Source organism: Prionailurus bengalensis, chromosome C1 (genome assembly GCF_016509475.1).
Source record: "Prionailurus bengalensis isolate Pbe53 chromosome C1, Fcat_Pben_1.1_paternal_pri, whole genome shotgun sequence".
Taxonomy (NCBI): Eukaryota; Metazoa; Chordata; class Mammalia; order Carnivora; family Felidae; genus Prionailurus; species Prionailurus bengalensis.
In genome coordinates, this window is record NC_057345.1 from 53608373 (window position 1) to 53628145 (window position 19773).

At 46.7% G+C, this 19773-nt stretch overlaps 2 protein-coding genes across 6 annotated transcripts in view; one reads left to right on the forward strand and one right to left on the reverse strand.

Annotated features, from left to right (window-relative positions):
* RAVER2 (ribonucleoprotein, PTB binding 2) overlaps positions 1-3492 on the forward strand; it is a 93233-nt gene extending 89741 nt beyond the window's left edge. For both annotated transcript variants that reach the window (XM_043575184.1, XM_043575183.1), the window contains exon 12: positions 1357-3492. In XM_043575184.1, the coding sequence (XP_043431119.1) occupies positions 1357-1503 (147 nt within the window). In that variant the 3' untranslated portion in view covers positions 1504-3492. The remainder of the gene's footprint in view (positions 1-1356) is intronic.
* JAK1 (Janus kinase 1) overlaps positions 3489-19773 on the reverse strand; it is a 237332-nt gene continuing 221047 nt past the window's right edge. For all 4 annotated transcript variants that reach the window (XM_043575179.1, XM_043575182.1, XM_043575181.1 and 1 more), the window contains 13 exons: positions 17843-17986; positions 17013-17100; positions 16469-16596; positions 15716-15851; positions 13688-13839; positions 10664-10814; positions 10445-10539; positions 9154-9346; positions 8580-8704; positions 8047-8219; positions 6212-6329; positions 5569-5679; positions 3489-4751 (listed from right to left, as the gene is read on the reverse strand). In XM_043575179.1, coding sequence (XP_043431114.1) covers positions 4644-4751; positions 5569-5679; positions 6212-6329; positions 8047-8219; positions 8580-8704; positions 9154-9346; positions 10445-10539; positions 10664-10814; positions 13688-13839; positions 15716-15851; positions 16469-16596; positions 17013-17100; positions 17843-17986 — 1722 coding nt within the window. In that variant the 3' untranslated portion in view covers positions 3489-4643. The remainder of the gene's footprint in view (positions 4752-5568; positions 5680-6211; positions 6330-8046; positions 8220-8579; positions 8705-9153; positions 9347-10444; positions 10540-10663; positions 10815-13687; positions 13840-15715; positions 15852-16468; positions 16597-17012; positions 17101-17842; positions 17987-19773) is intronic.

Sequence of the window (19773 nt, forward strand, 5' to 3'; positions counted from 1 at the left end):
TCCCGGTGAGGCCTGGTTGCAGCTACCATGGGTGTGCCGGTGGGCAGGGTCTGCCTCCTGTGCTGCTGGCTTGGGGGCCTGACCGGGGGCTCGCTGGTGGGCAGGGTGGGTGCTCGGCTCGGCTATCTGCGAGGTAGTGAGCCGCCGTGACTACTGCAGGTGTGCTGGTTGGGTGGGTCTGCTTCCCTCCCCTGCCCAGGGCAGGTCCACAGAGGAATGACACTGGGGTCAGGTGGTGCTAGCAGGGTAAAGAGTGCTAGAACCGAGTCCTGAAAGCCTCTGGCTATCTAGGCTGAGGAGGGGCAACAAAAATGGCACCTGTCAGCACTTTGATTTCCAGAGAAAGCCCCTGCAGATGCCTGCCCCACTGGCACATATCCTAAAACTAGTCAGTAAATCTCCACGTATAGGCCCAGGTGCTTTTCAGACGGTGTCTTTTGTGCTGTATCTTGGGCCGTTTTTAGCTTACTAGCTCTTCAAGGGTGGGGACTCCGTTTCTTACAGCCTTCCAGCTCTCCTAGAGTTAAACCTTGCTGATTTTGAAAGCCAGACGTATGGAAACTCCCCTTCCCGGTGCAGGTCCTGAGGGTGCTCGGTGTGTGCGCTGATCCCCTCACTCCTCTGTGCTGATGACGTCCCTCCCGTTTGTGGGCAGTTGTGCCAGGGCTTTGGTTCCAGACTGCATTTCTGCTCCTCCTACCCTTTGCAACGTAGCCTTCTCTGTACGATTAGCTGTGGAGACTCAGTTGTGTCAGTCTTCAGGCCGTCCTCAGAGGCAGTTGCATAGATGTAGTTGTTGCCTCTGTGGGACGAGGTGGGCCCGGGATCTTCCTGTTGCGCCATCTCCCTCCAAGCCCTGGAAGCTGTTCCGAATCCCCTGTGCACACCTCTGTTCCGCTGGGGTCTGGAACCATTGTGCTTTTCCACCTACTAGTTTGTTACCACTTTTTAAATATCCAGACAGACCCATCCTCTAATCTGATATGCAGTTCAGTTTCTTAGCCAGTCGCCTTTCTCAGAGGAATACTGGCATCTAGCATTGCCATTCTGATTCAGTGTGCTTTAGCCAGGTGGGGGGAGCAGAGGCAACGGCAGTTGCTTTTTTTCTTTCCCCAAAGTGTTGAGAGAACACTCAGAGGCTGGTTCATATTTTTCAAACAGTCCCTCAAGTGATTTTGAATTAGAAATCCTAATTTGTTTTCCTAAAGGAGTTTGTGTAATTTTTTGATAGCTTTGTTATTTATCCTATTTTGTTTTTATACCAAATCAGAAGAATTGCCTTTCTTACAAACATCCTTAAGGAATAAACCAATTTTTAATTTAGGTATTTACATCAATTGTGCTTTTTTCTCCTAGGTGTCCTCTTTAAGAAATGAAAAACGAGGTTCATCATCTCTCCTCTCTGCCCCAGAAGGCGGTTCCGTGGAATTTGTTGGCCAGCATCCTCAGGGCACAGGAGCATATTACATGGAAACCTACTTAAAAAAGAAGCGTGTATACTGAGTTAAGTTTTCTCCTTAGAGCCTCCTAAGGTTTTTTGCAGTATCTCTGCTGTTCATCGCTGCCTTAACTACATTCAGACTAGCCATATCCTTTAAATACGGGTTTCTAATTTCCCAGAAGGAACTGTATAGTGCAGCAAGCAGAATTGCCAAATAAAAAATAAGTAGCAATAAGACAATTGAGGACATTTTCCATTAGAATTAGATGCATCTTAATGTGGTATTAACTTACAGTCCATTGAAGAATTTAACAATGTTCCGGTATTCCTTGTCTAGGACCGGGAATAATTTTGACACCAGATATAAAAGTGTGAAGCAATAAATGGGAAACAGTCTTGTTTCCTGAGCCTTAGAAGAATGAGTTTCTTATATGCCAGTGTGCATTTCAGTTGACTTTCCCTAGAAATAACTCATTTATAGATTTTTTAGGACTTTTTCCTAGAACTATAAGATTGCGAGTACAAAAATGCAGTGGTGGTAATGCAAACTAATTACCCCCATGCCAGCCCTGCAGTATAAAACCCAGAGTGATAGTGATACCCAAGTTATACACAACTACGGATGCTTTACTTTTAATGTTATGTACCATTTATACCTTTTGTGAAAACAAGGTATTTTTTAAAAAAGTAGCTTTGGTGAAGTTATTTCAGGGGTTGGCAGCCTATACCCTGGGGTCAAGTTCAGTCATCCCTGTTTTTATATCGTTTGCAAGCTGAGAGTGATGTTTATATTTTTAAGTGAAGTAGAAAAGATTTGAATTCTTGAAGTTCAAATTTCAGTGTCTATATAAAATTTTATTGGAACACAAATCTGTTCATTTACATACTGTCTATGGCTACTTTTGTGCTCTCGTGGCAGTGCTGAGTAGCTGTGACAGAGATCATATGGTCTGCAAAACCTAAAATATTGTCTGGACCTTTTGTGGGGAAAGTGTGCTAACCCTTGATCTAATAGCACGAATTCCCTAATCCTTTAACTTTTGCAACAGGCTTGTAAGCAGCAAGCAATATAGTTTCTGCATCTGATTTCATGGCATAAACTAGTAATGATCTAATTGCTACAACGAGGCCTATTTTGATCCTCAAATGCCCTGTTTCCACACTCAGTACTGCTCTTTCTGAAGGAGTACTATGGAGTAAGAGTGTAACGATTTTGAGTTAGCGAGTTGTACCTCACTTTCTGCTTTGTCTCTTACTCTTTTGTAGTGTTAGGCTGAAAAGGTAATTCAATTTACTTCTGTAAGAGTTGTGTTTATTGCATATAACTTTCACCATTTCCTGAAGACTTTGGTGTTGAAAAACCCTTTGCTGTCTAGGCATTTCCACGTTTGTTCCTTGTTACGAGACTGTAATTGAGGATATGGAGTTTAGGCGTCTCAATGATCCTAGTCTTTCTGAAATCAGATTAAATAGTAATTCGGTTGGGAGACAAGTTTTGACTATAAGGTACCCTATTTTAATTATGAAGTTTAAAATTGGTACACGTATTGTAGGACTTGTAAAAAAAATTTACTCGGTCTAATTCATTTCACATATTAACTTCTATTCGAAAATGACAGCTACAAAGCTAATGTCTGAGAAGTAAACTGCCTCTAAGTGGCACCAGTTTTTAACTCAGCAGATGAATAATGGTTTCTCCACATTCTGTACTTCACCTTCCCATCTCCCAGTGCATTAAGCATTTTCAGTGCTTAGTCACACCTCTCCCACAGTAAATGTAAATCACAGCTGCAAAATGAAAGCACAAAGAGGTTGAAGGAACGAAAAGAGATTCTGGATTAGAGCACATGAGGATCTGCCATCTGTACTGGCCTGTGCCCTGTCATCATTGGACATAACAGATAAATCAAGTGGTAGGTGTTTGCAATGAGGACCATTACCAAACTCCCCCACCCTCTGCAAAGTCTATACTGTTATTTTTCTATGTAAACAAACTGTCTGAATGCTTTGAAAGTGAAATATCTTAATATTAAAAGGCATATGCATGTGAAGTCTCTAGTATATTTATTTGTATAAAGAGTAAACAAAAGTGCATATAGAATGGCCACAGGTTTGATACAGACAGAGACCTTGGTGATGTAGGGTTATTGAACAAATTTAAATGGCAAGTTTATTGTTGCCATTGCATCAATCCAGAACTCTTTCAGGCTCAGAAGGTGAAAAGTAATGACATCAGATAGACAGCATTGGGCAGAGTTTTTCATTCTTGGTCATAAAGGTCTTACGGTTCACACTGAATCAGATGAGACATTTTGGATTACCCAGCTACATCCAAGCAAACTGAAAACGGTCTAGTAGATCCTGAACTCTCGTAGACAGGTACTAAAACATTGACTGGTTGCATCCAAAACCAGTGCTGGAACAGCTTACCCCAAAGAGGTTGAGTTCTAAAAGGATCTACATGGGCATCTCTGAAAAGCATGTAGGACAGTATCCAGGGTCTTGGAGTCAGTTCTGATTAAAGATACACTGTTTAGGAAAGCACTGGCACAGGCTTGGTTCTCAAGAATGAACATGCAGCAAAGTATCTATTCCACAGCCATCCCCCTGGGTATGAGCCATTCTCTCAAAAATCAGTACTTGGTCACCCGAGGGGGCAGGAGCTAAGCCACTGAAGAAACAACTCAAACTTTAAGTCCTACTGGTGACAGGAATACACTCATCTTTGTATAGAAACAATGGTCTACTAACTGGTATCTAATATTTCAAGAATGCTTGGCCTATCACTGTATAGATACTGAAATTCGAGGGCAGGTTAGAGTACTAAGTCCATCAATCTTTATCTTCAATTTATCTGCCGGAAAAGCGTTTCAGATCAACTGGCAGCTGGGAACAAGTGCTGGGGTCAGCTCCTCTTGTTTTCTCTTGTGCAACTGTGATGGTAAACTAGCCAAACAAAATGGTGGTACGTATTCTTTCCAAAAGGAGAAGTGCTTAAGTGCTTTCTGTTGTTGTGGTTGCCATCATTTGTTACTGGTGCCAAATTTAAAGAGGGAAGTACTTACACATAAGGAGCACTGCAGTGTGCCTTGTACACGCCCAAATACAAATTTTTTCCATTAAAATTTCTTTTTAAAATGGCTCGGTATTGGTAGGGGAAGGAGGACTTGATACACAGGAGTTTAAAGGCTATTCATGCTTCTTATTTTAAAAGTGCTTCTAAAAGTGCTTCAAATCCTTTAATTAGGTTCTGAAAAGTTGTCCTATTAGTTGGTTGGAATTCCCAGCACTTTCTCATGAGTTGATAAACCTGTAAGAAGGAAAAAAAAAAAAAGGTAGATCACTTTCCTTATTACTCCATTACTCTTGTTAACTAAAAGTATTATTTATGAACTATAGTTGTCACATTTCCTAGATCTTAACATTTGAGAAGCTCATGAATTGACCTTCCAAAAAATCCACATCATTATATCTCAGTATAGACTCCCATTTCCTCACTGGTTGTTCTTAGACCTTTGAGATGCACTGAAGAATACGTACGAGTGAAAGTCTTAAAAGCTCAATTCACTTGAGAATACAGAAAACCGAGTAAGTGTCATAAATGCTACGGACTCCAGGACAGTTACAGTTGCCCTGTGAACAACACGGATTTGAGCTGTGCGGGTCCAGTTATCCCCGGAGCTGTTCGACTAAATATAATACAGCGCTATAAAAAACATTTGCAGAACCGTGCTACTTGTTATCAGGAAGGCTTCCAGTCAACACTAAAGTTACATTCAGATTTTCAGCTGTAGGAGGTCAGCGCCCCCAATGCCACGAAGGTCAAGGGGTTAACTGTACCCATACTTGTCACAATCCAGCTACACCAGAATATGCTCCTTTAGGGTGCTCGCTGAGGTGAGCCTACTTCTGGAGGGAATCCTTACTTTCAGCATAGCTGTCATCTGCCCCAAAGATGATTTTTCAGACGTCTGATCTGAGATCCAGCTTTAGAAAATTACTTTAAAAACTACTTTTCTACTACTTTCCACTCCTCCACCTCTACCCCCAAACCCTTGCTCAAGGAGTTCAAGCCCTGAAAACATAATACAAATTGAGTTTAGTACTGTAAATTGGCCCACAAATACCTCATCTGGGCAGTTAGGTGGACAGGGCAAACGTTTTCCTTCTTTTAACGTGTTCACAAGTCTTGTGACTGTCATCTGGCCATGCGTTGGGCCTATCATTTTCAGGAACAACTATGTAAAGTAAAACCAAAGAAAATATTTTAGCACATATTTATGTAACACCAGGTTAAGGTAAAATTCCTAGAATTAACTGGAAATTAATAAACAGACTCTTCTCCTTACCAACTGTAAATGAGAGTTCAAAATCTTGATTCACTCTCAATGGTTAGTCTATAATCTAGCTCTCAGACTCTACCAACCATTCCCTCCCCTGGTTGAAGGGCCTGTCCCAGTGACAATGATCTCATTTATGAACACATGAGGCTCAACCAAGGTCCTACGCGCTGCTCCCCCATTTTCCCAGGAAACTGTCCCTGGACTCCTCACACAGGTAAGATCCTTGAAAACTGGTGTTGTTTTCTAGAACTTCGGCTCGTAGTGAAACAGGACTTGAGAGAGCCACAAATAAGTGTCAAGTGGCAACCACATCAAATGGAAAAGTGACACTTTCCATTATAACACACTGACTAGAGTCTATGCAAGAACAAAATTTACACATTTTAACTGGGTGTGAGGTTCAGATGAAGGGACAAGGAAGACTTACTGCCATGGGGCTAGAATCGGAGTCACAGTAAGTGAGCAGCTCATGCAGAGTCACTCCAAACGACCAGACGTCAGAGGCGATATAAAATTTACACTGAATTAAACATTCTGGAGCATACCTGAAAGAATGCAGAACATGAAACTTCATTTTTCGGGGAAGGATATTTCAATAAACATTATAGAGTAATTCTGAAAAATCACCTCTTTGGTTTTTCTTGGTGTTTAATACATTAACCACACATATGCTGAAGTACACACCTGACATGTCCAACAATACTGTTACAGGTTCTCTGTAGCACAGAGTTACTTTAAAATATTAGTTTGCGCTCATTTCATGGAGCACATGTTGTCCACGAGGAGGAGGTGGCAGAGGACGGAAGGCCCCAGGTTTTCTTTCAAGTTCAAAATTAGCAATGACCTCGCTGCCCAGCCCTCTTCCAAGGTCAACCGTTCCAGTAGATGATACCCAACTGCCCAAGACAGAAATGGAGCCCCCCCCCCCCCATATCTAGTTTTCTAAATACTTTTCAAACCTACTCCTCTTAAGCCCCAATGTCACTGTCCCAGTTCACACCCTCATGAGTTCTGGCTGCATCAGACTCCCTGGCTCTAGTCTTGTTCCCCTCCCATCCACAGTGATCTTTTTAGATTCTCCACCCCCACCCCTACCCCTCCTGCTGGGGAGGAGCAGAGAGACACAGAATCCCGAGCAGGCTCCATACTCAGTGCAGAGCCAGACACGGCTGGATCTCACAACTGTGAGATCATGACCTGAGCCTAAGTCAAGAATCAGACGCTTAACCGACTGAGCCACCCCAGTGCCCCCACAGTGATTTTTTTTTTTTTAAACAAAAGCTGCCATTCTTAAACCCTCTCATGGTATCCCAAAACTCTTGGGGTAGAGGGAGTGCTAGCTCTGTGACTCGGCTTCCAGTGCTCTGCCTTAGCAAGTCCTTGAGACCTCCCACTTCGTGATCCAGCCACACCGAGCTGATTCAGGTTCTGGGACAGTCACTGCTCTCATCTCATTCTTGCTAGTCACACATGCTGCCTTCTAACCATCCTTCTAACCCCCATGGATCTTTTTAAAATCTTACGTTTACGAGACTTCCAGAAAACCAAGCCTGAACCCTTCTATGCTAATGATACTATGATATTGGCTGTCCCATCCATTAAATTCTCAACTCAGTCTGCTTGTTCACCACATATCTCTAGTACCCAACAAAGCAGGACCCTGATACACACTGATGAATTCTGAATAAGGCTTAGGCTCCACAGGTGGGAGAGATCTAGGTTTGTGTCTATGCAGGATGCACCTCAGAGGAACCGCTCTGTTCTGTAGGAGCCATGGAGTAGGGGCTTAAACAGCCTCTCCTCTGGATGGTGCTCCAGGCTGCAAGGGGTCAGTCAGGCTGCAGCCTCCTGACCAAGATACCCCGGTGATCTGTAAGCAGACAGCCAAGTTGTGTACTGGGCGTGCTGTGCTCTGCTCTGTCTGGGACCTCCCTGCACTGGTCAGAGCCTACTTCATCACCTCCTTCCCATTCTGTGTGAGCATGTGACCCCTGCAACGACTGACGGGGGCAAGGACTGTGTCAGTGAATGCTCTCTCCTGGGAAGCTGGAGATGCTGACTGGGTGGCTCATGTCCTCCACTCCTTGGAAGATGGTATCGTATAAACCTCAGGCATTTCTGTGCGGGTTGCTTTTAGGGAAACAGTCTAAAAGAGGTTTCTTGAAGGCAAAGCTCAATCAATCCCAAATGTTCTAAGTTCTTTCTAACCTTGACTTAGGCAGGAGGAATAAAAGACATTAACATAACATTAGATTCAGTTACCAAAACACAGGGCTGTCCCGATCATCCTTGACTGTGTAGTACTCTTTGTCGGTTTCAATGGCTTTGGTTAAACCGAAGTCTCCAATTTTCACTTGGTGCTCACTCTCAACGAGGACATTTCTTGCTGCTAAGTCCCGGTGAACGTACTGCCGAGACCCCAAGTAGTCCATCCCCTGAGGGAGAGAAGTCAATGTAGAGTCATTTGCTAATGTTCAGGCCGTGTTTTGTATCCATCACTGCATCTCAGGAAAGCACAAATGCCGTTTCATTTACCTGTCACGCATTTCTGTTGTTGTTGTTTTTACTTTAATGTAAGTAAAACCAACCCAATTCAAAGAAATACATATTAAATCTCCCATATTAACAACTCAGCTCATTTTGTCAGTTCTGGCTAATTTTCATCCAAATCATGCAGAGCAATATGAACTCAGGTACAATTACTGGAAAGCTTCCCCCTGCAGTCTAATTACAAACCAATTACCCAGGACAGAGTGCCTGATTTTTTAATCTTTAACATGCTTTTTTTTTTTTACCTTACAAATCTGAACAGCATATTTTAACTGTTGTTTGAGGTTAATTTTGTTCTTATTCTTTGGAAGATATTCCTTAAGGCTTCCTGAAGGTAGAAACTCCATGATGAGCTTAATACCATTTCCTCCTGTCAAGAAAAGAACACCCATCAGGACAAGGCTGCCAGATGAAGGAACTGTGGGGGAGTAGAGGGTGCAGGATCAGGAGACACAGGCCCCGAACTGATTTCAGTGTCACTCCCCACCCCGAATCCCAGGCAAGCTACTTAACCTCTTTAAGCCCCTGAACCTCAGGATCCTCAGCAGTGAACAGAGATAGTGACACGTGTGTACAGAACCCAGTCATCAGCACCCCCTGAGCTAACAGTGCTCTGCGAACAACCACAGATGACTGATTTTTAAAACTTATGAACCACATCATTTCATTACCAGTTTTAGAGTATAATATGTGGGTGTTATATCGGCTTGTAAAAAAAGATATTAGTAAATACCACTTGCCACCTTGATTGGTGGCACTAGCCGTATAACCCCAGAAGCTCCCTTAGTTTTCACACCAACCCCACTTTGCACAACATACCGTCTTCTGTACAGATGCCTTTGTACTTCACAATGTTCTCATGATAGAGGTTCCTTAAGATTTCAATTTCCTTCTTCAGATCAGCTATGTGGTTACCTCCACTCTCAGGCTTCAGGGATTTGACAGCCACCTGCTCCCCGGTATTGTCACCCTCAGGGTCGTATCTGCAGAGCTCAACCTTCCCAAAGTGGCCCTGGAAGGAAAGATGCACGTGCCTGATGAGAAAAGACCCCACCCCGGGCCAGCAGGAATACTCAGAAGATGACGCTTGCTCCTCATGCTGTTCCCATGAAGCCCAGGGGTACACAGCACAGTCCGACCTTACAGGCGGCGAACTGTCCCCCCCGCCCCTTCCCCACCCACCACAGCCCCTCCTCTCTTGGTCCCACATGCCATCCCCTCTATTACCGAGCTAAGACAAGGAAGTATCAGGGGACTACTGAACCAACACATCGATCCCAGTTTCCGTGAAAACATAGCCCACAAGGAAGGTTATTTCTGGACCTGCAGGATGACTATGGCATTCTCTGACAGCCACGGGCCCAGGCAGCGGGGCAGGCGCCACGACGTGGCTGAAAAGGGCACTGCGCGATGGGTGTTCAGGAGACGTGGGGTCAGACTTCTCCTGAGCCACTGGACAGGGAAGGCCCAGTGACCTAGTCTTCTGAGCTGGCTCCAGAGGCACTTGATGTGCACAGACCCTCAGGGTGTTGTGAGGCACTAAGGACACTGTTATGTGTCCAGCACACGGCCCGGGCACACAGAAGACACTCCACACAGGACACAGTCTGTGTTCGCTTAACTCAACTATTGAAAATCTGTATTTAGACACAAATCCCAGTAGCTTTTCTGGTCACCTTAACCATTAGGAAACTCCCATTCGAGGTCCAAGGGAAAACTGACATTCTATGTGGCCTTCTGTGTAGTAAATATCCCTTATTTAAGCAGCCACACAGCAAAGTCCAAGATAGGGACTTTTCTGTTTCTACCACATCTATACCTATTCCCCCGTATCTCTCTCTTTCCATTCTCTTCCACCCCTTGGAGAAAAATCGAGTCTGGAGGGAGCAGACCAACATCCTGTGTGCATATCCAGCCACCTGGGCAGGCAGGTATATGCACACTGCTGCTGTGTGCCAAGCGGAGACTCCCCTGTAATTCCAGTGGCCCAGGGAAAACCCAGTGAGATGCCTTCTCTTCATAAATCTTGGCCCAGAAACAGAGAGAATGGAGAGTGGTTTTAGACGCAGAAGAGGTCAGACGGTCAGCAGGGGACTCCAGCCTAACTTGCCTCTCCCAAGTCACGGATTCTCTTCAAGAACCGCTTTTCAAAATGTGTGGGATCCACTTCGGTTGCCGGCTTTCGTTCCGAAACAATGTCTGGATCTAGGAGAGGAGGAAAGAAACCATGTTAAAAAGGAGTGACTGCCGTCCACAGGCTCCTAGTTACTCTGCTGCTTCCCCGGGGAACTGGCTGGTCTCATGCAAACACTACACGACAGGGTCTTACTCTGCTCCTCCAGTTTATTGATGTCTCTCATGATGGCTCGGAAGAAGGGTCTCTGGTTGGGGTCATAGTTCATGCAGCGGGTCATGAGGTCAGCCAGCTCCTTACAAGATGGTGTCACTGGCCGGCACCGGCTTTCATAGAATCGCTCTTTCTGTAAAGAAGAAAACCACGTGGGAGAAACCAAAGGTACCACTCACTAACCCTTCAGCACCAGTTACCATCCCTAACTTATTTCCCTGATAGCTCTGCATAAAGGCAGGTTTCACAAACCTGTGTTACTATTGCCTTATTCCGGCCTGGGGAAATGTTAGTCCCCATACTAAAATCCAAATTCAAGTCAGATGGGCTGTAGACCCAGGCCTGAACCTGCTGCATTCAAGTGCAGTCACGCAGCCTTCCTGGAATACAACTTGGCAGACACTTCAAATCCTTTGACTCATTAATTCCAACTATAAAATGACTCAGAAGTCAGATATAAACAAAGATTTATGTTCAAAGATACTCCCTGAAGAATTAGCACATTACAAATTTAAAAACAACCTAAATGCCAAATATAAAATTAGTTAAGTAAATTTGAGTTTAATGAAACAACTCTTACATTAAATTTGTAAAATTGTAAGACATATTTATGCAGGAAAGTACTCCCAATATTAAATTAAGAAGTAGAGCCTATATAACTATATCTAGCATGGTCTCAGTTGTGTTTAAACAAGACAGACAGAAACAGACTGAAAGACAAAATACCAAAGGGCTAACTAGTGGTGAGGAGCGACTGGAATATGATGACTGCTGTTTTTTCTTTTTCATAGTTTTCTATATTTTCCAATTTTCAACTGTTTATTACTTCAAAATTCTAAAACAAATAATTGATACTACTTTTAAAAATTAAGGGGCACCTGGGGGGGTCAGTCGGTTAAGCGTCCGACTTCAGCTCAGGTCATGATCTTGCGGTCCGTGAGTTCGAGCCCCGTGTCGGGCTCTGTGCAGACAGCTCAGAGCCTGGAGCCTATTTCAGATTCTGTGTCTCCCTCTCTCTCTGCCCCTCCCCTGCTCATGCTCTGTCTCTCTCTCTGTCTCAGAAATAAATAAACATTAAAAAAAATTCAGAAAAAAATAAAAATAAAAATAAATAAAAAAATAAAAATAAAAATTAAGTGAAACCATGACCCTCCAGTTAAAAAAAAAAATGTTTATTTATTTTTGAGAGACACAGAGAGAGCACAAGTGGGAGACAGGCCGAGAGAGAGAGAGAGAGAGAATCCGAAGCGGGCTCCAGGCTCTGAGCTGTCAGCACAGAGCCCAATGCAGGGCTTGAACCCACAAACTAAGAGATCATGCCCTGAGCCGAAGTCGGACACTTAATCGACTGAGCCACCCTGGCACCCCTACCCTCCAGTTTCTAGTGAATCTCATGAGTACTGGTTTCTCCTCTGTCCCTGGGGATCCTTGGTGGAAGTGGGGAGACCTCAGAGGATGAGGAAGAGGAGGAGCTGGAACTGAGCTGGGAGCTGCTCTCGCCTCTCAGTGTCACGCTCACTTCCCCGCTCTGGTGCAGCCAGGTGGAAAGGCCATCCAAACCCATCAAGGGTACTTGGGAGGAGAGAAGGAGCCCTCTTTTATCAAAGGTACAGGCCCTTCCTTACACCATTCCTGCATGCTGCTTAGCCCTGAGTACACAGCAGGTGCTGAATAGATACTGACTTTTCTCCAAAAACCCTAGAATGAAAATCCCAAATAGCAGAGTTATAGATCTGAGGGCTTCCCTGCTGGTTTTGACTTAACTCCGCTTTCCCAAGCCCTGTACTATGTTTACCTGGCCAAAGTTAACTGGTTAAACATTCTACCTCTTCAGGATCTCCTACAGGTGCACCCTCCACTCTGGATTTCCATTGCCACTTCCTGTCTCTGTCCTCACCACTGAGAGCCTCAGAGTGTGTGGTCACTCCTTAGCCTGTCCATCCCAACCATGGTGTCTAGAAGACCCGTCCCCATGCTGACCTCTAAGCACCTCACTTCTCCATGCAAACTCATCAGTGTCCCACATCACCCCTAAGTACAATTCTGTAGCCTGGAATTTAGGGCTTCCAATAATCTGACCCAAATAACCTTTCCCACCTTACCACCTGTCATTCCTCTCCATGCTTGAGGCAAACAAAACCACTCATTGCTTCCCACGGACAACTGAAATGCCACCTTCCCCTGGATTTTGATCAATCCCTCCCAGCTCAAAGTGATGCTGCTGCCCCCATAAATACACGAGACACATTCCAATAATTGAACCACTAAGTCAGGATCAGTGGTCCTTGATTGTCATTTTACTACTTTATCCCTTTAGAGTTACAGTCTTCACACTTTCTACCAGTAAATTTAAGAGTGGGTCAGACCTTTCTGGTTTTGCACTGTAGCTGAAGGACCCAGGCATGTGCTGGGGCTCCCTGCGTCTCCGTTACCTGAACTGTGAAATGAAGGTGATGGCACTGCTGTATCTAAGTTGCAGGATTCTTAGGCCGCTGGTTTCACATATTATGTGAAGAATCCTCGTTCTTGCTATTATAGGCGAACTCTCCTAACCACACCCTAAGGTCCTCAAGGAAAGCCAAGGCCTGTGTCTATTTTATAGTGAGCCTCCAGCTTTTACTTCGAACAATGCCTCGCAGTAGAAACTCAACAAGTATCTGTGTTAATGTTGCTAACAGGTACTTCAAATCTGAGATAAACACTACCATAATGTACTACTGAGCACATATCGTGTGCCTGGCATTGTGCATGCATTATTTCATTATTTACTTAATCTTCACAACAGCCCTGCAAAATAGGTAGTATTTATCCCCATTTTACAGATGATGAAACTGACAGGGAAGTTAAGTGACACTTTCGAGGTCACACAGCCAGGAAACCTGTGGAGGACAGTCAAAGCCACCTCCATCTCTTCCCACAACATGAGGCTGCCTGACAACTGCTGAGACGTTCACGAGGGCTCAAGGAGTCCTCACTCAGCTCTCACCCCGGAAAGCAACTGCTCACCTCAATCAGTGTCTTGTCTTTCAGAGGGATCTCGCCATTATAGCAGATTTCCCAGAGTGTGGTTCCAAAGCTCCATTTGTCAGCGGCCACACTCAGGTTCTTGGAGTCTTCAACACACTCGGGAGCAATCCACGGGATTCGTTCTATGCACTCTGGAAAAAGACCAGAGAGATTTCCAGATCAGTTTCTGGAAATGCCAGGGTTGTAAATCACTGTCATTGCAGCAGAAACTGCGAGCTAACGAAGAAACTATTTTAAGCAGTGCTTTCCAAACATGGGCCCGGGGGGAGTTTGTGAAGGGTGCCACTTTCCAGGCCTCTCCGCCCGGGCACGTGCTCCACCATGCAGCAGTCTTAGGGCCAGCAGATGTGTCCATTTATCACAAGCCCCCAGGAGGGTCACATAGGGCCAGGCTTCCGAAGCTCTGGCCTCAGATGACAGCAAAGCACCCTGGGGAGGCCAACACCCCGGGGAAGGAGAACAAAGGCTTAAGAAAGAAAAGGCAGAGGGGCACCTAGGTGGCTCAGTCGGTTAAGCATCCCACTCCTGATTTCGGCTCAGGTCACAGTTTGTGAGATCAAGGCCCACATCGGACTCTGCACTGACAGGCAAAGCCTGCTTGGGATTCTCTCTCTTCCTCTCTGTCTGCCCCTTCCCCACTTGCCTGTGTGTGTGCTCTCTTTCTCAAAATAAATAAATAAACATTAAAAAAAAAAAGAAGAAAAGGCAGGGAAAGACAAGAGGCCCATACATGCAGAGCAGGCATGGGCTCACCTCACTCATGCATTCTGCACAATCACCCTGCAATTGTGTGTTTGCTTCGTGTGGGAAAGAACAAGGGAATGAAAGCCTGAGGTGAGGCTGTCATACATCTCTTGCACCTGGCTACTTCTGCAGCCCTGTTCTGGCTTCCTGCCAAGGCTAGTGATCTGAGTAGACACCCCTGCTGTGTCCCTCAATAAGCACTGTGGCCTCCAGCAACAGCCTCCTGGCTCCTGCTGGAAACAGAGGCAGTCACAGTCAGGCCCACCTCACTGACCCACAAAGCCCAGATGAAATCCCACTGCCTCCCTGAATCACCTGTCCCCAGCTAGGTGATATCACTGTCTCTGAATGCCCATAGCATTTTACCGGCACCTCTTGGGGATACTCCGGCTCCTCTACTAGTTCTGGAGTCACCAGTGTCTGCGCCCCAGGTGCTTTCTGAGGACAGGTCCCGGGACAGATTCAGGGCTGAATCTTTGCTGACTGGTGGGAGATGGGCGGGTGAGGGGCACTACATAGGCACTAAAGAATGCTTCCCATTTCCCTGCTAAGGAGTGAATGATTTCAGTTGTATTTGTAAGGCCTATTTTCATCCTGGTTCCCTTCCAAACTTAGCCCATTCTTTGACCTACTGAACAAAACTCTAAGAGCCCAGCACTGTGCTTGGTGGCTGGCCGTCACAGGCCAGGGCCACGCTGAGATCCCACACACGGCCTCGAAGGCTAAGAGGCAGAGTACTACTTGGGCAGTGCTGGTTGCAGTGTCTTGGCTCCTGGGCCTGTCTTTTCCTTCACAGCCCTATAGTTCACGATGACCTCATTCAAAGGCCACAAGAGCATAGCTATCACTTGGGGGCCTCCCCCAACAGCTCACCAACTACAGTGGAGGGCCAGGAGACCCGGCTCCTCTCGACACCTCTGTGACCATCCCTGGGCCCAGCAGCCTCCCTCTGTGCTACCCCAGCACCTCGAACACAGCTCTTTTATCGTCAGGACCACACGTGCCTTGGGTGAGTTTCTCCTACCACACAGCTCCCAGAGGGCAGGGACTGGTCCTCCCTACCCTCCACATCTCCCTCGGCCCCCGGGGCACAGCAGCAGCACCAGATGCCTGTCTGCTAAAGTGTCCTTCTTAAAAGGAAACACACCAGAGCCCTAGCCCCCTTCTCCCTGCTGGCCTGACCTTAATTCAGGTGGGGACAGGGAGGGTGGAAGGGTGAAGGGCACAGATGGGAACTGGGGTGGGAGGAAAGGGGAGACCCACCTTGCCTGGACAGCACGGTGATGGGGATGCCGGGGTCACTGAGCTTGATGAACGGGCCGAACTCACTGTCGATGCCCTCACGGGCCAAGAGGAGGTTTTTAGTGCACACATTTCCGTGGACCAGGTCTTTATCCTCCTGCAGAGTGAGAAGGGTGAACTCAGTCAAGTTGCCCATGGGGCTGCCCGTCTTCCCTCCTTCCTTCACTCCGTTTCCAAGCCTGGCTCCTCACATCATCTCTCCATATTCCCCAGTGACAGCCATGCCCGGGCAGCTTAGCTCTGTCCCCAGTCATCTGTGTGACTCGGGTGTATTACACCATGGCCCTGTGCCCTGGTCCCCTCACCAGTAAAACGGGGATAATGGCAGAGTGGGCCTCATAGGGCTTCTGTGAGAATGACACCAAGGAGAACGTGTAGGACCCCTGAACGGCTGACCCACGGTAAGCACTACTGACGCTGGCGGTTTCACTCATTTGTGTGACAAGAATCGCACTATTTCCACTCTTACCTACAGTGCAGTACAGAAGTCAGTCCTCTGACATGATACAATTTCCATCAAAACAGGATTCATACACAAGCACACGAACAGCCCCAAATGACCAAGGTCGAGGCCACTAAGCACCAGGCACACCTGTGTTTAACCACAGAGACCAGGCCCCTCCAGCCCACCTCACCAGAGTCCCTTCCTGCCACCACCCACTCGGGCATTCTGGTTCCTGATGGGGGCCACCACAGACTCCAGAACATACTTACCAAGTAACTCAAGGCACTAGCCAGCTGTTTGGCAACTTTAAACTTCCACGGTGTGGTGAGGACATCGCTTTTCCGGTGCATGAAGAGATCCAGGGGCCCCCCCTCCACAAACTCCTCCACCATGATATCTACAGGCACAAAAGTAGCCACAGTAGGGACAGTATCTTCCCTCACCCCCTGAGGGGAGCCCACTTTACTGACTGGTCCTCGGCTTGGGAGGACACAACCATCCTTGTGAGGTGCAAACAGCAGAATGAGCGCTTACACCTCTGCCCCCGCCCAGACGCCTTCTTCTCTCTCAGCGTGCTCACCCCACCCTCCCGGGTCCAGCACGGTGTGCAGTCAGGGCTGGCAACAGTAAACGTTCGAGAAATGAGTGAAAAAAACAAATGGGGCTTAATTCCACATCCACTATTAAGCACAAGAACTGCTGCAAGAGGCAAGAAGCCCAGGCAAGGTAAAGGTGGCATCAGCCCCGAGTCATCCCCACAGCGCCAACACTCCCAGCCAGGGCAACCTCCCCTTCCACAGCGAATACACTTACTTTCCACATCTCGGACACAGACGCCATAGAGGTACACGATGTGTTTGTGGGAGACCTGCCTCATCATGCTGGCTGCCTCAAAGAAGGCCTGTGGGAGAAGAGGACAAGGAATGCTAAGGGTCAGACTCCACTGCTCTGATGCCAAAGGGGCTCTGCTGAGAGGAAAGTCAATGGGTCCCAGGAAAACTCATCACTGTCATCCCAGGCCCTGAAACTGCTCCCCTGGCCTTGCCTGTCCAGAGGCATTGCTAAGCCGGCTGGGATACGGGATATATTTAGACAACCTAATAGGATACAGAGCCAGGCTGGCAGGAGAGGCTAGCTGACAATTTCCCCATTAGATACGCACATCCACCACTTTCTCTCCATTAAACTTTGAGAAATAACAATGTTTGACACTGTGTTAGAATAAACAAAAAACCAGGCAGATCTCAGTCAAGACTTGGCTTTATCACTCTAACAGTTTGTGGGATCTTGGGTAAGTCCTTTTACTCGTCTGGGCTTTAATTCTGTAGACTGTGAAGTGATACACCAGGGACTATGTAGAGTCCTGGGCTCCACCACAAGGACCTCTAGATAGGAAACAGGAGGACAGTGGGAGGGCCAGGAAGGGACAGGCTGCTCAACCCACTTCATCTTCAATCCTCCCTCACTTATTTTCCACGCCGGCTTTATCTCAGATTGTACTCGAAGAAAGGCATCCAGACTAGATGAGGAGTCTGGAAACCACAAGACCAAACTAAAGACAAAGGTTCTTCCAAGCTCACTGTGCTCCACTGGCTCCAGAACTGGGGGAGAAGAGGGGACGGGGTTATGAAGGAGACACTTACCAGAGAAATGTCCCTGTGGCTGGGGTCTAAGACTTTGAGGATCACTTTTATTCTCTTTTCTTCGGAAGTTCCTTCGTCATCTTTGTAATCCAGAAGGGTTCCAGAGTAGATATGCGTCCGCGTGCCTCTCCCAAGGTGCTCGCCCTGAAGAAGGAAGCAGGAGGTTGGGGTGATGACCCCTCTCTGGGGCTGCACTGAGGACTTAATGGGAACACAGAATACCAGCAGGGGTGGGGCAAAGGCAAAAGAGCCTCCAAAGATCACAGTCTCCCCATGTCTTGTCCCCGTCAGGCCTCCAAAAGAAATACAGAGCTATTTAACCAAACACAGATGTGGCACTTCCTGGGCCCCAGGAGACAGTTACAGTCCCAAACGGTTCCTTCCCTTCTACTTCCAGGAAACAACCTGTGGCTAAAACATAATCCTGACCAATCCTAAAACTTCTAGTAGCGCCACCAATAGCCTCCAGTGACAGCAGCCCCACCCTCACCTTCAAAGTGGACTCAGAGAGGACCCCACGGGGGCTCCTCTACTACAGGCTAGGGTACAAAGAAAAGGGGCTTATTAGTGATCATGCTACTGCTCACTGCCCATTTAACTTGAGACATTCTTTCCTCAACCCCTTTCTGTGAACAGGGATAACAATCGTACCTGCCTCCCAGGGCTGTGTTAGAATCAAGTGAAGAGGCAGGTATAAAGACTCCAGGTACAGAGTCTGGCACATCATGGCAGAAACGATCTGCTGGCTGATACGTTCTGTTTGATTGCCCTCTAGACCAGGCACTTGTTCGTTTTTCAGCTATGTACCCAGTGTGTGTGTCTGTATATGCACATGCGTGCTAAGCTTTAAAATTTGTGATGCATTTACATGTGGACTTGCCCTCACAATCCCACAGCGGGGGAAGGGGGTCAAGGCAGAGGCAGAGACTGGAAGGATGGGCCTTCAATATCCTCACATATGAAAGAGAATAATACCACCAAATAACCAGTATGAGGACTCAAAGCCTCATACCCAAAAAGCAAAAAGCCCTTAGCACATAATCATCTGTCTCTAAGGAGTCTCCCAGTTCAAGCTTTAATAATTCTGAGTTAAACATTCTTAATATTGGGAAACCAAAATGTGATTCATAAAACTCAGGCACTCTCAAGCTACTGAGATTAACCTCACAAAGTCTGTTAAGTTATGGTGCTATTATTCTATTATGCCAGCACGTTCTGTAAATGCAGAAAATGGATTCCCTTGGAATCAGCCCTGCCCCTACAGGAATGTATACAATCGTTAATCAGGTATATTAATTTGCACAAATGCCACCATTTGTCATCTGTCATAGCACAGTGGCGATGCATCTGCCCTGTCTCCCATATCCTGGCGAGGTCCTGTGACTATTCATTAAAGCTGCATCTGTCATGAAGCGGTTCATCAAGATTATGGGAAGTTGTGTTCCCAGAACATCCCGTAAAAGCCATATGCTTGCAGAATAATTACTCTTCCCCAGAAGGGTTGCTTATCCCAGCAGCCAAGCCATGGCAACAGGCCTCCACAGCGCCCCACGGAGGGTCCTGCGTGTTACACATTGGCTTCCTTCCGTGCTGCTCCCTCTGCCTTTGTCTGGTGCTTGCTGTGTATCCTCTGGGACTCCGCTTGGATGCCGCTTTCCCAGGAAGCCATTTCTGTCCTCCCGAGGCTAAGCGGCATGGTCCAATCTGACAGTCCCACATCCTGCTGTATTTCCCTACTTAGGACTTGTGTCTTGGTAACGTGATTATCTACTTAAGATGCGAGTTGGCTCTTCCAGCGCACCGTGCACCCGCCAAGGGCTGCCATCATGCGTGACACGCGAAAGTGCTCACTGTTGGCTAGACGAGTGCCGGGGGCACGGAGGGTGGCTATGATCTGTGCAGAGGTTCAAAGGCAAAGAAAGAAGGAAGGG